The sequence below is a fragment of the Prunus avium genome, chromosome 3, assembly GCF_965620075.1.
Source record: "Prunus avium chromosome 3, drPruAviu1.hap1.1, whole genome shotgun sequence".
NCBI classification, from domain to species: domain Eukaryota; kingdom Viridiplantae; phylum Streptophyta; class Magnoliopsida; order Rosales; family Rosaceae; genus Prunus; species Prunus avium.
In genome coordinates, this window is record NC_142286.1 from 31,446,394 (window position 1) to 31,466,787 (window position 20,394).

Consider the following 20,394-nt stretch of genomic DNA (forward strand, 5'->3'; position numbering starts at 1 on the left):
TGCTGCCAATTCGCATATGCAGGATTTGAAGTGGACTTATCATCAAGCAGTTTTGCAGGACAAGTCTGAGAACCGTCAACATAACCATAGAGATCATTGGCTTGTAGCATAGGAGTGAATTGCGCAAGCCATGGCAGATAATTGGTGCGATCAAGTTTGAGTATGAGACGTTGGGAAGAGAACTGGCCAGAGAGGTAGAAGACGAAGCCATCTCAACCAACCATAAACAACCAAGAACAGGCACTAAAGCAAAAACAAAAAAAAATTGGATCGAGAGTCACAAGACAAGAGCTCTGATGATACCATGTAAGAACTTGATATTATAATGAATAATTGTTATTGAACTTGTTGATTTACAATGATACATCCACATGGGATATATAGACACAGCAAATATAAAAAGTTATATTGGATGCTCTAGCTAGGAATAGAATATTTAAACTGTCAGTGGATGTTTTCACGACTGATTGTAAGGAAAGAATGTTAGCTATTTTAGTTGACTATTATATGTTAACTATCATTGGGGTCCAAGTAACCAAATTTGCCGTGTACAAGTGTGGTCAGGTGAGTTTGATCGATGGCAACTGATCTTGAAGTTCCAAAATCAGCAACTTTTGCTCTGTATTTTGCATCTAAGAGTATGTTGGTGGACTTGATGTCTCTGTGATAAATGGGAAAGGCAGCTGAAGCATGTAAATAGGAAAGAGCTCCTGCAATTTCCATGGCGATTCGTAAGCGAACTTCCCATGTAATTGGAAACTCCTCATTCTGCTCATGGATATACCGGGAAAGGTTTCCATTAGGTATAAATTCATAAACCAAAATGGGAACCTCCGTCTCCAAACAACAACCCAATAGTTGAACCACATTTCTGTGGTTAATTTGTGAAAGAATCACAACCTCATTGATAAAATCTGAAAGTTGGCTTTCGTCCACTATTTTAGATTTTTTCACAGCAACAATTCTTCCATCAGTCAACATGCCTTTGTAAACAGTACCTTGGCCTCCCTGGCCAAGAATTCTATCAATATTGAAATTGTCAGTGGACGTCTCCAACTCCTTTGATTTGAATAGCTTGATTTTCTCAACATTAACTTCACCTGACGACAATTGTTTCTCTAATAATAATCCACCATTTCGCTTGAAGAACATCTCCCTGCGTTTCATGGTATGGCGTTTCTTTAGGAATTTGTATCCGAACCATGCACTGATAAGCAAAAGTAACAGTCCAAGACCCGCACCAGGACCTGCATATATAACTCAGTAAAATGATAAATGATCACACAAATTGCAAACCAAGTTTATGTCTTGTGCTCATAAAATAAAATAAAATATACAAAAGAGTTTATGTCTAAAATTCCTCTTGATATATAAAGTTATAATATTTACTTATTCAATAACTTTGGGCTCTGTGATTTATAAAGTTATAATATTTACTTATTTATTTCCATCCCCCTATCCCCACTCCATGAATGAAGAAGTATTTATTCCATAAAAGAAAAAACTAATGTGGACCAAATTTTAATAAATAATTAACTGCAAAGACCTCTAATATAGTGAACAGTGACTAGTTGTCTCCCCGTAACTTTATTCATGAAATATGCAATTTTTTTAATAAAAAAAGCGGCAGTATTTTATTGATGAGGAGGAAATAACAAGAAGGAAAAAAAAATTTGTACATAGTAGGGAAGTTAAAATACATTCGTGGGTTCAAGAATTACAAGAATATCCTAGGTCTAACTTATTATCTCACTCCACCAATTGGGCTAATCCCAAAACCCCAAGGACTGTGATAACACTCAGTTTAGGTTATCATTCACACACTGTGATAACACTCAGTTTATTTTTTTTTCCTTTTTAAAGAGAAATCAACTCTGTTTAATTCCAAAATCGCATACCACGTAGGACGTACCTATAATAACGATGAATTTAGTGTTCTTTTTGTCCTGGCAAAAGTAATAACCAGGACCGTTCACACACTTGCTGTGCGCCCCGCACCGACTATGACCAATGCTCATGCATTCATCAATATCTGAAATGTAATTTAGATATTAAAAAAAAACAGAATACTAGTGACCACTTTGCAGATCACCCTCTCTAATAGGGTTTGAACCCCAATAATACCCCAAAAGGGAGTTCTTTCCCTTTCTTTCCAAAAGGTTAAGAAAACAAACAAAACAAACCCAAAGAAAAATAAAACGCAGAGACGGAAGCTAGATATAATTAATTACATTCGTACCTTGACAAGTTTGAAGAAGATAGGGATTTCCTACAAAGCCATCTGGGCAGTAACAAGAAAGCGTTGAGCGATTGTTGTAATCCAAAGCAGTGGAGCCAAGGCAGTATGGTGTACCTTGATAATTATAATAATAATAAGGGCTTGTCCAATATAGATCCCTACATTTTCTATTTCCTAGACATATACCCATCATTTTATAAAACTATGTATAAAACCCAATTTCAAATTTAAATGACTAGTAGGATATAAGAGGTCGTAGTATTCCTGTATTTTTACATCGTTGCCACCAAACTTCATATTTTATTTCAAGCATTTCATTAACTGTCATAATTGTAATTAACACTCCCTATTAATAGCATATCAATCACCCCATTTCTTTTGGTTGTCATTCCCTCTCACATACCGCCCCCTAAAATTGCAAACCAAAAAAAATATCTGTAAATTACATATCCAATAATGTACCTATAAATATAAATATATACATATAAAATATAAATATATTATTTAAATAAAATATAGGTATATTATTTACCATTTTTAAAAAAAAAAAAAAAAACTAAGTCAGTTACTTTGTAATTGAAATTTCCGTACATTTTTCATAAATTAAAAATAGGTACACAATAATTTATAGAAAATATAGGTACATTATTTACCCATAGGTAAATTATTTTACAATATACCTATAAATGTGTATAGGTACATTATTTGGAGAGGAAAAATAGGTTCATTTAAAAAAATACATACATTGTTTTACTAGGTATATTATTAGAGGAAAAAAATAGGCACATTATTTGGAGAGAAAAAATAGGTTCATTTAAAAAAATTGTTTTTCATAAAACAAATAATAGGTACTTTATTCAGAGAAAAAAGCGTACATAATTTAGAGAAAAAAAAATAGGTACATTATTTAGAGAAAAAATAGGTTCATTTAAAAAAAAAAGTTTTTCATAAAACAAACAATAAATAGATTATCAAAATATTTTTCAACATAATTAGAATGTACACTATTATTCATAAAACTATAATAAAATAGATTACTAGTAGTATAATTCATAAAAGGAAAACAACAACACAAATTTATTTAATAAACCAAAACGTTTTTTTTTTTGTCATAAAATAAACCAAAACATTTCTAATATGTTAATGTTGAATTTAATATTTAATTTCAAATAAGTTTCTAAATTAATTCCTACATCCATTACAACCATTTCAAGATCTTTCCAAATTCAACGTGTGTCATTAGTTACACCTCCACATAACACGTTAACTTGTAAATACGGGTAGTTTTGGAATCCGAAAAATAGAATAAATCAGATTTTAAGCTAGATTAGGTAACTTGCTTACTTGGATCCTAGTCAGCGGGTTTTACTTGAAAAAATTGGGTATTTTAAATAGAAAAATAAAGGAAAGGGTTGTAGGTGATTACAAATGAATTTTATGGGTCTAAGCTCAATTTACTATAATAATAATAACGACCAAAAGAAGAGTTTGTAACGTAGTTTCCAAATAATGCTAGTGAAGAAGTAGAGTTGATTATATTCCATTCTAGCACCACCGGAACGTGCCTTCTACTCTTGACTGCAGGAGCAGAAGATGATCTCTCAAACCAATCCTTGTCAACCAGAAACGCATAGTCGTCGCAATTGGGGTTTCGACCTTCGCCTTGGTATAGAAGGGAAGCGCCCATCACAGTGAGATAAGGAGGAATGGTAGTCTGGCAGCAGTTGATGTTGTGAATTAAGACCAATTCACTCCCCTTTAGACCTTGTTGTTGATGGACTTTGGACAAAACTCAATGATGGATGAGTCTTACACACACACTGAAAATAACCAAGCACAAATGACACAAGTGTTTATAGAGGTTCAGCAAATTTTGCCTACATCCTCTTGGTGATCCCCTTGAGAAAATTCACTAATGAAGATAGGTTACAACTTTGGTTTACAACTGAAAACCCCCTTAGAACACTACCCTCAGAATCTGTTTCTCTCTCACCCTTGCTCAACACCTTGATACACTTGAGAACTCTCTCTTCTACTTGACTCACTAGTTTCCAGCTACTTCACTCCAACACTTCTATCTTGCTTCCTTCTCTCTCAAATACACAACCCCTTGAACTTGAGAAAAGCCTAATCACATCTTCCCACGTTCTGCCCTTGTTTTACTGAAGTAGATCACACCTTGGGCAGGCAAAGGGCTAGATAATGACAGCTACAAGTTCAGCTACCCAATAAAGGACCATAGGGTAGGAACACCTTGAAACAAGCCAACATCTTTCCTTAATTTGCTCTCCTTGCTTCCCAGCAACTTGCCACCTTTCATTTAAGTCTGAAGTGACTTAAAATATCCTTGAAAGTGGGTAGAAAACGATAGCACACTAAAGAAACTGTTGAGAAACAGTGCAGATTCGAAACAGCATGTGTTGGGCGACCGGTCATTGGCTTCTTGCGACCGGTCGCATTTTGGCAGAGTCGAAAGCGACCGGTCGCATGAAGCTGGCGACCGGTCCCCAGAAGTTCTTGCTCCAGACTTCGAACCTGCCTGAAAACGACCGGTCGTATGCTTCGTGCGACCGGTTGCTTTTAGGCAGAGTCTCCTGCGACCGGTCGCTTGAAAACGGGCGACCGGTCGCTTCCTATTCTGTCTCCGAAGCTTGTATCTTTTATGCGAGCCAATTTTTCAACAGTTGATACCAATATCACAGGAAGCAGACTTTTTAGGATCACAAACTAACCTGCACCCACCAACCACAAACTCAGCTGATTCCATCATCGCAAGGAAGCCGCAGCTAACTGCAGTGAATCTGTTTTTTTCCTGAGAGTAGATGAAAGGGCTGCCAGTCAAATTGGCCACTTGCCTACTTCCAGTTCTGTTGTAGAAGAAGGTAACGGGGCTGTTCACCTGAAGCGTGCCTCTAATAGAAATATTCAGCACCTCCAGTTGGGCTCGCTTCAAAACAGGCTTAGAAGACTGGTTGCTGCACTCGATTTCAAACCAATCGTCTAAGTAGCAATCTTTGTTAGATCCAATTCCAAAAGGGTATGGGATGAGGACGTGTCCGCAATACTCTTGGCGACCATGCTTTGCCATCCGAGGAACCACTTGTGATGTACATATATTTATCGACAGAAGCAATAAGAATAAGATCATCATATGAACTGCTTGCGATTGCATTGTTCCTATGCTCGGATAATAAAAAGTAAAAGATTATCAAGCAAAAGCTTTCTTTGCAACTCAGTGCTTTGTACTATATATAATAAAGACCCCCTGTCCATCGAAGAAAAGTGGGTTCGAATTGAAGGCTATCCACCCAAGAAAAGTGGGTCTAAGAACATCTCCAATTGATATGTCAAATTGTCAAATAGACATGAAATGATAAAAATTAAAGGTTAAAGTGGCTCCAACCAAGTAGTCAAATTCTATATGAATTTGAAGATTGAAGGAGATATGTCAAAAATAACATATCAAAAAACTTGATGTCAAATGTTATTTTAATATTTTTTTAGTTCTGGACCCCATTATGATTTACTATTTTAAAAACTTGATGCATCATATGGGCCTCATTTGCTTTTAAAAATATAATACAACAGTCCCGATCTCTTGGACCACGGGAGTCCAAGAGATTATGGTCACCCACCGTTGGATATTAATCTAATGGTTCAAAAAAGTTTCTTAAAAGGAATGCAAGAATAAGTGAATCGTTGAATTTACATCCAACGGTGAGTGACCACAAATCTCTTGGACCCCTGTAGTCCAAGAGATCAGGACTATATAATACAATAATATGATGTTTGGCACTTCGGGTGGAGTTCAATTTTTTTCCAAGTGTCAAATTGCCACATAACTCATCAAATTCAAATTTAACATTTTGCATTTGACATCTCCCTTGAAGATGCTATAAAGTATAATTAAGAGTGCTGCTAAACGAACCCTAAAATTAACTGAGTACACCTTACTACAAAAATATATATTGAATTACTGATTTATCCTAATATAAAATGACCAAAAAGGATATGTGGAATTATGAAACAAATATAATTTTAATAAGTACACCTTATTAACCATATTCAACCCTAATCAAGAGATTACTTGATTCCCATCTTTGTGATCCGCGAGTCAGAATGGCTTGGAGCAGATGAAGCCTTCCATCTTTCTTCTCAGAACTATTTCTTGGCAACTTGGATTACTTGGTTGCCAACCTTTTGCAATCGTCTGTGCTGTTTCTTTCTTCCTGTTCTTTGTGTTTATGCTCCAACAATCTTTTATCATCCTAATTACCCAATCAGCAATAAGAAAAGAAACTGAATCAAAGTCAAAGTCAAAGTTTCTTTATGAATATGAAAATCAATATGACTTACCTAGACCCTCTCTGAACAACCAAAAGCATGTCTTTTTTTTGTTTTTTTTTGGAGCCATGGATAAATCTCCATGCGTTTGTCTCAGCTTCGTGCATGCGTAATTATGATGGCTTTTTGCTCATTTGGCTTCTTCCAACACAAAAAATGTTATGAGATAATTTGTATTTAATTTCCCATTTGTCCTATTGTGTTTTTAACGAAAGAGGTGGTGATTGCAAGAACTTGTAATTGCAAAAAAAGTGTCAACAGTTTTAGTAGAAGCATAAATCCATATGAAAAGTCAAAGATTTATAAACACTATTAAAAAAAATCAAGCTAAAAATCAACTATAAAATAATGCTACAAGTATTAGGGTGTATCAGAGGTATTTGTGGTAGTTCTATAGGGTGTACTTAGTTAATTTCACATTTTAATTAAAATATTAGGGTATACTTAGATCATAGGGTGTACTCAGTTAATTTTAGGGTTCGTTTAGCAGCACTCATAATTAAACGGCAAATAATTAATTAATTAATGGTGATGGACTATACTCCAAACCGATTTCTCTTGATCCAGCTAAAATATTCAAAATCTAACATTTTCAAACCACCCTGTTCAAATAATTAATGCCATTCAATTTTGATATGCAAAATCAGTGGGGTCGAGTTTTAATCCACTTAATTTTATTATTTTTTTGAAGATAGCTCAATTATTTGTTTGCTATTGTTTGGTTTAGTTTTTTTTTAATAAATTATGTGACTTCAGTTTTATGTTTATTATTCTTGACAAATGAATCTAGTTATATGTCATCATGCAGTATAGCTAGCTAAAGTCAATGCATCAAAATATAAAGTCTCACATCAGAAACTTGACTAAATGAAATATAATATATAATGAATGATACTACTCCTAATAATATCAAGATCTTTTGTGACAAAATCCCACACCTACTAGACTTTGTAAATAGTTAAGTTATAGACAATACAGTGTCACATTAGAAAATTTTCTTTTCAACTTAGTCTTCACGATGGAAAAAAAAGGGACTAGTACAAATTGAAGGGTACGTTTCTTTTGGTAATGTGTTTTTCTTGATCCAGCTGTAATTTTCAAAATAACAGTATCACAACACCCTATTGATCTAGTCCCCAATGATTTGTGTTGAAATTGATGGCACCCCCAGTTCGAACCTTCGAACTCCCACCCTCCTTAGTGGAGGAGAGAAAGAGAACAATGGTAGGAGCTGAGTGCATTAAGAGAGAAAGGGAGAAGATTTTATCAATATAAGATGACCCGCTGCACACCTTTTCCTAGATGATTTATGAGTTGGTGATCATCAAGAAAAAGACTTAATTTTCGATAATCAAGCCACTGGGATTGCATTGTTTTAATAGCACAAGCACCTCCTCATACCTTTAATTAAAGTATTCCAAGTGCATTTACAAAAGTGATATGAGTTCATCGATGGTTAAGCGTTTTGCCAAACTCTGCAAAAGTGAGATTAAAAGCAAGAATCTGCAAATGAAAACTGTCGACAAGGGGCAAAGGCTGCAAAGTATAAAGGTAAGAATCTTTTGAAGAATTCAAAAGCAAAGTGTTTTTGTCTCAGCATGTTGAGAGTCTTTTGTTTTTAATGCTTTGACATGTGGCTTTATGCTTTGGGTGTGGTCCACATTTGCCTAGTTTGTGTCATATTCAAATATGGATTTTCATGGAACTGATGTCAGTAAAGGCATGACGTCACCACTTGCATCCTTGGCCCACAGCATTAATTCCAACATTCAATTGTGGTCACATATATCAAAATATCTAAAACCTGCTTCTCTTATTTCATTCGGACACCAAAAAATAATTTTTTTTTGATATATTAGTGGGCTCGGCCCAACTAATAATGGTGATTACTGGAGGTTGAAAATTGATTATAAGATAAAAAGGGCAAAATTTGGATGAGGAAAGGAAACCATGTTCTGTAAGCCTTTTAAACTAAGAATGAAAGTGATTTGCCGATCCGTTCATTCTAATTGTCTTCTTCATGTTGAGAACCGACAAATTTGCACGTTGTACCTATATATTAAATTTCTATTCTTCAACTTTCTACAACCAAAAGAAAGAAAAATGTTGTTAAATGAATGGTATATAATGCGGGAATATTGAGTTGCACGTAAAGTAAATAAGACACAATATTTAACGAAATTAGACAAGTAGTGTTTATATTCCCAGAGATAGAGCAGCATAAATGACCTTTTTCCACTACGAAAAATAAAGTTTTGAATTTAAAAAAGAAAACACCTCGATCCAAGTGGTAATAAATAGAATCAACAGGAGAATCAATCTTAAAATGTGGCAAAACTTTATGAAAAGTCTTGTGACGTTGTGTGTTTGGTCCACAATTCCTACCATGTTTCTACTCTCATCCTTGCTGATAAGTCTTGTGAAGTTGTGTGGTAAATTATCAGACACCAAAAGCTCGTCTCATATCAATTCTTTAAAGTTTCTTCTTTTCAGCCAAAGCAATGCTTTGACGGGGCAAGCCTACAAGTCCACGACGACTTGTCGGAGCAAAACCAGTTATGATAACTTTTGTTTTGGCTTGGTTTCCAAGTAATTAAGTTTATGAAATTTTCAACGTCACAAGATTAATATAAAAGAAAATCTTGACTGAACAAATGCCAGCAAAGGCATGATGTCATCCTAGCAAAATCGACAAAGAAGTAATCAAAGCGATGTTAGAAACGCCACCGTGAACGTGCACATGATATGCACAGTATCCCTCAATAGAATAGGACTGTGTATATATAAAGATGTTGCATTGAGCTGAGTTTTTCATCAAATATTTAATATTTCTTCATCTCCCAAAATTAATCAAATAATGAAGAGACCAGCACAACTTGTGTTCATCCCAGCCCCAGGCGCTGGCCACGTCGGGGCAACGGTCGAGATCGCAAAGCAACTCGTTGCTCGAGATGACCAGCTCTTCATCACCATCCTCATCATGAAGCTCCCCGTCGACAAGCTCTTCACCAATACAGACCCTTCAATCTCACACCGCATCAGCTTCGTCAACCTCCCGGAGTCCCACATCGACACACAGGGCCATGCCTTCACCTCCTTCTTCAAATTCATCCAAGGCCACAAAACCCACGTCAAAGACGCCGTCACAAAGTTACTCGCTGAGTCCGCTCAGGCCGAGCTTGCCGGGTTTGTGGTCGACATGTTCTGCACCCCCATGATCAACGTGGCGGACGAATTCCAGATTCCTTCCTACCTCTTCTTCACCTCAAGCGCAGCGTGTCTAGGGTTCTGGTTCAACCTCCAGTCACTTCATGATGAGCAGGGGAAGAACGTTGCTGAGATAACTGGGTGGGATTCTGACTTGATGGTCCCGGGTTTCATCAACCCCGTGCCTGCTGGAGCCTGGCCCGAAGTGACGCGGGAGAAGGAAGGCGCCACAGCCTTCATCGATTTTGCAGCGGGGTTTAGACAAACCAAGGGTATTTTGATAAACACGTTCAGGGAGCTGGAACCACATGCTCTCCGTTCTCTTTCTGATGGTAAATTCCCACCGGTGTACCCTGTGGGGCCCCTGTTGAATTTGAAGAGTGATGATGGCCACGTTGGCTCGGACCAGTCCATACAAAAGTCTGATATCTTGGAGTGGCTTGATGATCAGCCTCCTTCCTCGGTGGTGTTCCTGTGCTTTGGGAGCAGGGGAAGCTTTGGTGAGGCTCAGGTGAAGGAGATAGCGTGTGCGCTGGAGCAAAGCGGGCAGCGGTTCTTGTGGTCCCTAAGGCAGCCCGCGCCAAAGGGCAAGATGGGGAGGCCGAGCGATTATGTGGATGTCAAGGGAGTCTTGCCTGAAGGGTTTCTTGAACGGACGGCTGGGATAGGGAAGGTCATAGGATGGGCTCCACAAGTAGCCATTTTGGCCCACCCGGCGGTCGGAGGGTTTGTGTCTCATTGTGGGTGGAATTCTACGCTGGAGAGCCTATGGTATGGTGTGCCGATTGCCACGTGGCCATTGTACGCAGAACAACAACTGAATGCGTTTGGGCTGGTGAAGGAGTTGGGATTGGGTGTGGAAATTAAGATAGATTATGTGAAGGACAGTGAAGTGGTGTTGAGTGCAGAGGAGATAGAGAGAGGGATAAGGCAAGTGATGGAGAAGGACAGTGATATAAGGGAGAGGGTGAAGGAAATTAGTGAAAAGAGCAAGAAAGCTTTGACGGATGGTGGTTCTTCATATTCTTCCTTGGGACGTTTTCTTGACCAGATTTAAGTTTAGATTCGTTAAAGATCAAGATGATGCATAGAAACCACAGTTGTTAATTTTCATGGGAGATTTGATGAGCAAATATTTTCTCCGTTTGTTTTACATATCGTAGACTCGTAGTTAAGGTAGTGTTTTCTGTTATGTGATTTGTCCCTTTTCAAAATCTGAGGAATATTGCCAACATCATGATGACAATATCCTATTTATAGGAATTTACAATGAAAACGATGAATTTGCCGATTTCTTAAGGGATTTTTGTAAAAATGTCACATGAACTTATACATCAGTTTCAATTTGTCATCTTAAAGAAAAATTTAAGCAAAATGTCACCTTCAGTTTTCAAAATCCATGATTTGTCATCTCACTTTAATATAATCCAATTTTCCATCTATTTTGGAGGGAATTTTAGTCTTTCCAGTATGTATGCCCTCTTTTTTTTTTTCTTTTTTTTTTTTATAAATTTAAATATAAAGCTATGTAAACCTTCTTACTTGGAAAGACTAAAATACCCTGAAAAATGGATTGAAAATTGAATGATGTTAAAATTAGGTGACAAATCATGAATTTTAAAAACTTAAGGTGATATTTTGCTTAAATTTTTTTTTAAGGTGACAAATTAAAACTGATGTATAACAAATATCTCATTTCTTAATTGTCTTTTTCATAACATTTACGTAGTCAATGCATATTCAACTTTCCACTAAAACAAAATATAAAAGTTTGACCTCTCTTCCTTCTAGACAAGTATAAACTCGGAAATTCATCTCATGGCTACCATATTTTCCAAAAATAAATAATTTTAATATCAATTTTTCAGCTCCACAAGATTTTTTATAAAATAAAACGTTAGACCTTTATACAATTCATCACAAAAATGCCAGCAAAGGCATGACATCAAATCAATTGATTAACCATATATATAAGCAAGTTAATCAGCTGAGCTTTTCATTGCCGTCATCTTTCTTCATCTCCACAAATGAAGAGACCAGCAGAACTTGTGTTCATCCCAGCCGCAGGGATTGGCCATGTTGTGTCCACAATTGAGATAGCAAAGCTCTTAGTTTCTCGTGATGACCATCTCTTCATCACACTTCTCATCATGAAACGACCCTTTGACAAACTCTTCACAAACACGGACTCTTCAATCTCACCACGCATCAGCTTCGTCAACCTCCCCGAAACAACAGATCTCTTCGTCGAAAATCAGAAAACCCAAGTCAAAGATGCCGTCGCTAAACTCGTTGAGTCAAATCAGTCTGGCTCCTCAAAGCCCCAGCTCGCCGGGTTCGTGGTTGACATGTTCTGTACCACCATGATTGACGTGGCCAATGAGTTTGGGGTACCTTCTTACGTGTTCTTCACCTCCAGTGCTGCGTGTCTCGGGCTCTTGTTCCACCTCCAGACGCTTCGGGACGAGCTTGGCAAGGATGTGGCAGAGTTTATGCACTCGGATTCTGAGTTGGTCGTCCCGAGTTTTGTCAATCCTCTACCTGCTAGCGTCTTGCCTGGTAGGCTACTGGAGAAGGAGAGTGCTGAATCATTCCTCAACCAAGCCAGGAGGTTTAGAGAAACTAAGGGTATTTTGGTAAATACATTCTGGGAGCTGGAATCGCATGCCCTTCATTCTATTTCTCATGGTAAAAACCCACCAGTGTACCCTGTGGGACCCTTATTGAACCTCAAGAGTAGTGATGATGATAAGGGTTGGGATATCCTGAGTTGGCTTGATGATCAACAACCATTGTCCGTAGTTTTCCTCTGCTTTGGGAGCATGGGAAGCTTCGGTGAGGCCCAAGTGAAAGAGATAGCATGTGCGCTAGAGCACACTGGGCTCCGGTTCTTGTGGTCCCTACGCCAGCCCCCACCGAAGGGTAAGATGGCTATGCCAAGTGATTATGCGGATCCTAGTGGAGTCTTACCCGAAGGGTTTCTTGATCGAACGGCTAAGATTGGGAAAGTCATAGGGTGGGCCCCACAAGTGGACATTTTGGCCCACTCGTCAATCGGAGGGTTTGTATCCCATTGTGGATGGAATTCCACGCTGGAGAGTATGTGGTATGGTGTTCCCGTGGCGACGTGGCCAATGTATGCGGAGCAACAAACAAACGCATTTCAGCTGGTAAAGGAATTGGGATTGGCTGTGGAGATCAAAATGGATTATAGGAAGGACAGTGAGGTGGTTGTGAGTGCACAGGACATAGAGAGAGGAATAACACAAGTGATGGAGCATGATAGTGTTATAAGGAAGAGGGTGAAGGAAATGAGTGAAAAGGGCAAAAAATCCAAGATGAATGGTGGATCCTCATACTCTTCATTGGATCATTTTATTGATCAGATTTAACATTTGATTCATCAAAGCTTAAAATCATTTGTAGTCGTACGATATAACACGTGAATTAGAAACACTGATGGCTATACGATAAAGTCGCGTATGTAAACTTCAGTCTTTTTTTATAATAAGGGGGAAATGAAATTCCAATAAAGGCTTTAATATCTCTCAGGTTTTGAAATTAAGAAGAGGTGAGGTCCAATAAAGGCTGTAATCTCAGTTACATAGATAAATACAGAGCCATATAATTTTGTCTTCACCATTAAATAAAATGATTTGCCTTCTTAATTGTCTTGTTTGATGAATGAGAAAACTGACAAATTATTTGCATATATCATTGACATATTCAATGCAAATCTACAACGACTACGAATTATTTGCATATATCATTGACATATTCAATCCAAAATCAATTTTTGTTTTGTCCTTTTTCTTTTGGGTTTCCAAGTCTATTACCTAGTGGACTACAATAATGGACCATATCCAATAGTTTTCGAATCTCAAGATTTATATAACTCAAAATCTTGACTTCATAGACAATCCCACGTACAAGCCTAGTTTTCGAATCTCAAGATTTATATATACACTAAGTTTTATTAGCTGAGGTTTTCATTGCATTCAACACAAAATGAGGAAACTTGTGTTCATCCCGGGCCCGGGCATCGGGCACCTCTTATCAACGGTTGAGATCGCAAAGCAACTCGCGGCTAGAGATCACCAGCTCTTCATCGCAAAGCAACGGTTGAGATCATGAAGCTCCCCTTCGACCAACTCTTCACCAACACAGATGCTTCCATCTCACGACGCATCAACTTCATCAACCTCCCCGAAGCGCACGTCGACACACAAAACACCAGCCCCTCCTCGTTCTTCAAAACCTTCGTCGAAAATCACAAAACCCACGTCAGATCCGCCGTCTCCGAGTCAAGTACTCAGTCAGAGTCGAACCAAGCTCGGTTGGCCAGGCTGGTTGTTGACATGTTCTGCACCACTATGATTGATTTGGCCGATGAATTTGGGGTTCCTTCCTACGTGTTCTTCACCTCCAACGCCGGGTGTCTCACGTTCTTGCTCCACCTCCAAACGCTTCGAGACGAGCATGGCACGGACGCGGCTAAGTTGATGGACTCGGAGGCTGAGTTGGCCATCCCGAGTTTCGTCAACTCTTTGCCTGCACATGTCTTGCCCAGTGTGCTATTGGACAAGGAGGGTGCCACAGCATTTCTCAATCACGCAAAGAGGTTTGGAGAAACCAAGGGTATTTTAGTAAATACGTTCTCAGAGCTGGAATCACATGCGCTTCACTCTCTTTTTGACGGTAAAACCCCACCTGTGTACCCGGTGGGACCTCTGTTGAATCTTGAGAGTGATGATTTCCACGTGGGTTCAGACAAGGCTAGACAAAAGTATGATATTTTAAGTTGGCTTGATGATCAGCCTTCCTTGTCTGTTGTGTTCCTGTGTTTTGGGAGCATGGGAAGCTTTGGTGAGGCCCAGGTGAAAGAGATAGCGTGTGCACTGGAGTACAGTGGGCTTCGATTCTTGTGGTCCCTACGAAAGCCCCCGCCGAAGGGCGAGATTACCATGCCAAGTGACTATGCAGATCCCAAGGGAGTTTTGCCGGAAGGGTTTCTGGATCGTGCTGGGATTGGAAAAGTCATAGGGTGGGCCCCACAAGTGGCTATACTGGCCCACTCGGCAATCGGAGGGTTTGTATCGCATTGCGGGTGGAACTCCGTGCTGGAGAGTCTATGGTACGGCGTGCCAATTGCCACGTGGCCAATGTACTCGGAGCAACAATTAAATTCTTTTGAGCTGGTGAAGGAATTGGGATTGGCAGTGGAAATTAAGATGGATTATAGGAAGGGATGTGAAGTGGTGGTGAGTGCAGAGGAGATAGGGAGAGGGATAAGGGAAGTGATGGAGAGGGACAGTGATATAAGAGAGAGAGTAAAGGAGATGAGTGTAAAGAGCAAGAAAGCCTTAGTGGATGGTGGTTCCTCTCACTCTTCATTGGGGTGTTTTATTGATCAAATTCAACTTTGATTTATTTCATTTCTGGCTCTATCCTCTATGTAACAACTTTTATCCTAGCACTTATTTTAGTGATATTTTTCTACAATAAACATTTTTTTTTCCAGAAAAAAAGAATTTAAACCATTGTTGAACTTTTTTATTTTTTGAGAAGGAAAACAAAACAAAAAAAAAGACTTCTCTTGTATTAAGTTGTAACTTGTAAAGAAATTACAAAATCAATTGAATGTATTTCATTGACAAGATTCTGATATGTACACTACATCATTTGATGCAAATTCTGGAGAGTGAAAACACAAAACTTCGGAGAAAGAAGCAAGCAATCCCCAAAGAAAAGAAAAGAAAAGAAAAAATTATGAACATCGTAGACTGACTAGTTTAAGCCCATTTGGCTATTATAGGCATGCAACCAGCTCCAAGAAGAGATATATTAGCTCCAGCTTGAAGGACTTCCGTTGCTCTGCATGTTTGGATTCATAAAATCAGTTGCTAGCAGATCAACAAGGGACATATAGATTAAGATACCGGCTGATGCTGCATTGACCGGTATCTTATAATCTGTATGTCCCTTGTTGATATGCTTGCAGCTGAGTTTATGAACCCAAAAATACAGAACAAGGCTTCAAGCTGGGGCCAATATATCTATTCCTTTAGAGCTGGTTGCATGTCTATGATATCCAAATGGGCTTAAACTAGGCATCTAGGAAGCTCAGAATAATTATTTCTTTTATTTTTCGCCATTTGCTCGCTTCTTTTTTTGAAGTTTTTTGTGTTGGTAAACCGGGAAGTCATTAATCGGAAGCGCAGAAAAGATATGCAGATGATCCTAAATCTGAAGTACACAAAATTTGAAGTTTGAGAGTGGGAGAAGATTTGAAGGGGGTGATACTTAATTACCACTCTATATAGGAGGGATATTGGCAATCATGAAAAGTTTGTGTGGAAGTTTGTTATACTTCCACCTAGTTTTGGGAGGGCGCACTAGTGATGAAGGCCAAGATGATGGTTACAAAAGAAAAAGAGAGTGATCCATTAACTTTGGAAAGTCAATGTCCTTTTTGTTAGATCAGAAAATCATCTGCTGAGTTTTGATTTTTACTGGCCTTATATATATATAAGCTATATGAAGAAAGCCAGGATTGTCCAATTTAAAATATCCCAATAGCCAGACACTGCAGAATAATATAGCAAATTATTTATTTATTTATTTATTTATTTGTGATTGTGTAGCATCAAAATCTGCATTAATTCATTAATAGGATTCCATGCACGTATAATATTTCAATAACTTGCTTTTCCTTATTTTAATTTAAATTAAAATCCATTTCTTGATACTATTCTTTTCTTGCTGGTGGTGCTCAATGAGTGATTGAAGTTTTATTGCTGCTTTTTGTCCCTCTGTTATGCTGCTTGCTTCTTTGGCTTTGATGCTAAATGATCCCAAACTGAAAAGGAAACCAATCTGTCTGACAAAAGCAGAGAAACACAATGCAGGGTTAAGAGCCAAAGAACTTACAACCCAAAAGCCCTTCTCAGACACCTTTAGCAAAACAAAACAAACAGATACTCCAAACATGCCTTATAAGACTCTCAAGCTTGCAAGAATATAGACCTGAAATGATACACTATTGGGAGGAAATTTCTATATCAGTATCAAAAGCAAGGTGTTTAAGAGCCAGCAATGTCAAGGACCATCTCAATCCTGCATGTCAATGCAGCTTAGATTTTTGTAATGGTTAGAAATAGATGAGATTCATAGAACAAATCTATTTATTTTATTACTGTAAGCTATTGTAAGATTACATTTTATTACTATTGATGGAAAATAGAGCACAATATTTAATTAAGTGGGAACAGATGGTCCAATCACTGAGATTTGGGGACCAAAGAAACAGTGTTGCTAACTGCTAAGTAAAGAAAAGCAACATCTCAGAATCGGAGATGGCCAGGATTCTTCAAGAAAGAAATAGCAAACAGAGTGATAAACTTGGAAAAGTTTTTGTTATCTTGTTTTTACTCAAGAAAATTCATTATTTTCGACGTTAAGTTGACAATATCATCCAAGAAGTGTTGCAAACCTTTGCTGCAAAAACTTAATACTAAGAAAGCTATGTGAAGAAAGCGAGGAGCAAAGCAATGTAAATGTTTACTTCTGATCTGCTGAATTGTGATTCTCACCTCACTACATGAATAAGCCATGTGAAGAAAGCCAGTAGCAAAGCAATGTAAATGGTTACTTCTTGTCCAATTTAAAATATCCCAATTGCCAGACACTGCAGAATACAGCAATCTTCTTTGTTTTTTCTAATGATTAAATCTTATTGTAGTCAAATCCAAAGAATTGATTTTAAATTAATTTATTTGCATGACTATTAATAGGATTCCATGTACTAATCTTGACATTCCCACTTTCCATTCCAGCTGTGCTCAACCTTTTTGTTTGTTTGACAATTCATGTTGCTTTCCTTTTTCCTTTTTTTTTAATTAAAAAAGATACTATTCTTCTTGCTGGTGGTGCTCAGCTGTGCAAATTATGCTGCATGTTTGGCCTTGATGCCAAATGATATTTGTATCAAAACAGATATTTGTATCTGTCTGAAAAAACCTAAAAAATTGTCACCAGTATATGTAAATCTCTTTTCAAGTTGACCAAGTCAACTGCAACAGCAGAAAAACACAATGCAGGGCTAAAAGCCTACATGTCAGTTCAGCATAGAATTTCTTTCGTGTTCCTTTTTGTTACAGTGGACTTTGATTTTCTCATGGATTTTCAATCACTCATTACAAATTTCTGGTGACTTTTTGCGTCACTTTGGGAAAAGGGGCGGGGAAGAAACTTCCTCTCAATTTCCAAACTACAATCTTGTGGGCCCTTGACATTGATGCAAATGTATGGGAAAGGAATCAACTAGACTAATGGTTTCAGATTGAATTTTTGACTCTTTAACAAAAAAAACAAACACTTTCCTCTATTGAATTGTAAAGAAACTACCCCATCAACTGAATGCTTATTTTTAACACAGAATTCTGAGATTTAAACTACATAATATGATGCTAATTATGGAGAAATAAAACACAGAACTTGAGAAAAAACAAACTATCAAATGGCACAAAGAAAAAGAACAAAAAAAATATCAACATCCTAGACTGCTTAGTTTAAGCCCATTTGGCTATCAGAGACATAAAACCAGCTCCAAGAAGAAGAGCTATATTAGCCCCAGCTTGAAGTCTTCCATTGCTCTGCATTTTTGGGTTCATAAAATCAGCTGCTAGCAGATCAACAAGGGACATATAGATTAAGATACCGGCTGATGCTGCGTTGAAAACACCTTCAACGATGAGGGCAGTTGGGCTGTTTTCTTTATAAACGTTAGTAATTCCGATACCAATTGCAATTCCAACAGGAGTTGTAAGAGAGAAGAACAGTGCCATGATTGCAACTCCTCGAGCCTTGAATTTCGCCTACAACAAGTAAGAAAAACAAAAAATCCTCTCAGCATCTTCCAGAGTTTAATTGAACTTATAGATTAGTCCAGTATGCAAAGCAATTACCTGAGATATGCAACCACCAAGTCCCATGCCTTCGAAAAACTGATGGAAGGTCAAGGCAGCTACAAGAGGTCTTATGGTGCCAGGACTTTCAGAAGCACCTAAAGAAATTCCAATAATGACAGAATGCACAATAATCCCCAACTCCAAAACCTGCAACAACATCAAAACTAATCAATCAATATTCTCCACCCACTAATTACTAAACATAAACCAAAATAAATAACAAATCAAAAACCAACACTCTCTGCTAAGCAAAAGAAAATTAAAAGTACCTGTGAAATCACTCTGTGCCTAAGAAGTTGTGTTGTAGGTGAAGTGTCAACTGAACCATGAGAATGACCATGAGTTGCATGAGTATGAACATGCACGTGACCCTCATGCTCTCCCGCCTTCTCCGTGTCTCCGCCGCTCTCGGCAGGCTGAGCCTTATTGTTCTTGAAGTGAGATCTGCTGTAGTAAGAAGTGGCAGAGGCATCCACCATCAAAGTCCCAATGGCAGCAACCATGGCCACAAACCCAGTGAAGGGGAACTTCCCCCATGGATTCTCCTTAAGGCACGGCGATGTCAAGTTCTCAAAAGCATCCGGAAGCACGTGTATGAACCCGGTAGCCAATATGACACCGGCTGCAAAGGCCTTGATGAGGAAGAAGATGTTCCTGTCGGGATGCAAAGCCGGGATGGTCTTCCCAAGAATCGGAATGCCAACACCGATTGCACTGGCAACTAGTATCGATGCAATCGCGGCCAGTTTGTACTTGAGGGCTTCGGTTTTGTTCCGGTCCCCATCTTCTTCTCCGTCACATGTGCACTCTCCGAAAACTAAAGTTGGAAGTATAAGGAGGAGGCATAAAAATGCCAAGAAACTATGTTGTCTTAGTTTGTTCATCCTAAAAATCTAAACAAGTGGGCAGAATCTGAAGAAAAGTACTCAAAATCAATCAAAATAAGTGATCACAAGAGAGAGAAGAAGAGGAGTGAGAGAATGAGAGAAGGTTTGAAGGGGTGGTGCCAATTTATATAGGAGAGTGTAGGTTATTTTGTATCATTGACTTCAAAGGAAAGACTTTTAAATTTTAGAAAGGGTTAAGAAAATAATGAGGTCATGAACTAAACAAAACAATAATCTTAAAACTCAGAAATCATGTATATGCAGGAATAGGGGATGCATTAGATATAATGGTGAATAATGAGTGGATATGGACGACTTTGTCTTGGAAAAGGATTTGAATTTGTCTTCAGAGAGGGATTGAAACAACCAACCATAAAAATGAGTTTGTTCGGAAAAACCCATGTATTAATTTCGAGTGTTGTGAGAATGTCGACATAACAAGTAGCAGAAAAGGGTGAGAGCTTTCACATGGAGGGTCAACGCTTGAAATGGTACAATTCAACAAAGAATGACGATATAGTGTGTTGCATTATTTTTAAATTATTTTTAATTCAATTAATTTTTCCTTTGTGTAGGTAGGAGAGGCCATCCCATCACAAACTCTGATTCTTTTTTCTTTTTTTTTCCTTAATTAATAATTACTTCCCTCTCTAAGGCCATAGCATTAATTTGAATCAATATTCTTTTTGAAGCATTAACTTGAATTAATAGTATTCATTTAGGTAATTAATTTGGGCAGTTCACCAAG

General features: G+C 37.9%; 3 protein-coding genes and 2 pseudogenes across 3 annotated transcripts; 3 read left to right on the plus strand and 2 right to left on the minus strand.

Annotated features, from left to right (window-relative positions):
- Nucleotides 1-510: 510 nt before the first annotated feature.
- Nucleotides 511-5,518, minus strand: LOC110745305 (wall-associated receptor kinase-like 6). Its single transcript, XM_088249838.1, has 5 exons — nt 4,929-5,518; nt 3,698-3,968; nt 2,240-2,371; nt 1,913-2,032; nt 511-1,247 (listed from the first exon to the last, which is right to left on the minus strand). The coding sequence occupies exons 1-5, from the start codon at nt 5,409-5,411 to the stop codon at nt 511-513; spliced, it is 1,743 nt and encodes a 580-aa protein (XP_088105964.1). The 5' UTR covers nt 5,412-5,518.
- Nucleotides 5,519-9,369: 3,851 nt separating this feature from the next.
- On the plus strand, nt 9,370-11,089 carry LOC148295944 (UDP-glycosyltransferase 71A16 pseudogene; annotated as a pseudogene).
- A 638-nt stretch (nt 11,090-11,727) lies between these two features.
- Nucleotides 11,728-13,425, plus strand: LOC110750621 (UDP-glycosyltransferase 71A16-like). Its single transcript, XM_021950978.2, has one exon. The coding sequence runs from the start codon at nt 11,818-11,820 to the stop codon at nt 13,180-13,182; it is 1,365 nt and encodes a 454-aa protein (XP_021806670.2). The 5' UTR covers nt 11,728-11,817; the 3' UTR covers nt 13,183-13,425.
- A 310-nt stretch (nt 13,426-13,735) lies between these two features.
- On the plus strand, nt 13,736-15,730 carry LOC148295945 (UDP-glycosyltransferase 71A16 pseudogene; annotated as a pseudogene).
- A 2,423-nt stretch (nt 15,731-18,153) lies between these two features.
- Nucleotides 18,154-20,021, minus strand: LOC110750625 (zinc transporter 8-like). The gene is made up of 3 exons (XM_021950984.2): nt 19,029-20,021; nt 18,757-18,906; nt 18,154-18,666 (listed from the first exon to the last, which is right to left on the minus strand). Exons 1-3 carry the CDS (start codon nt 19,641-19,643, stop codon nt 18,361-18,363), a joined length of 1,071 nt encoding a protein of 356 aa, XP_021806676.1. The 5' UTR covers nt 19,644-20,021; the 3' UTR covers nt 18,154-18,360.
- Between the last annotated feature and the right edge of the window lie 373 nt (nt 20,022-20,394).

Excerpts from the sequence above, each read along its gene's own strand:
- LOC110745305 (XM_088249838.1), bottom strand. The coding sequence starts at position 5,411 with ATGCAATCGCAAGCAGTTCATATGATGATCTTATTCTTATTGCTTCTG. Across the intron at positions 3,969-4,928 it reads CTGCTTCCTGTGATATTGGT|ATCAACTGCTGCCAGACTAC; the intron begins ATCAACTGTTGA and ends TTAATTCACAAC. Across the intron at positions 2,372-3,697 it reads TGGTCGTTATTATTATTATA|ATTATTATAATTATCAAGGT; the intron begins GTAAATTGAGCT and ends CAAGCCCTTATT.
- LOC110750621 (XM_021950978.2), top strand. The coding sequence starts at position 11,818 with ATGAAGAGACCAGCAGAACTTGTGTTCATCCCAGCCGCAGGGATTGGC.
- LOC110750625 (XM_021950984.2), bottom strand. The coding sequence starts at position 19,643 with ATGAACAAACTAAGACAACATAGTTTCTTGGCATTTTTATGCCTCCTC. Across the intron at positions 18,907-19,028 it reads GGCACAGAGTGATTTCACAG|GTTTTGGAGTTGGGGATTAT; the intron begins GTACTTTTAATT and ends ATGTTGTTGCAG. Across the intron at positions 18,667-18,756 it reads TTGGTGGTTGCATATCTCAG|GCGAAATTCAAGGCTCGAGG; the intron begins GTAATTGCTTTG and ends TACTTGTTGTAG.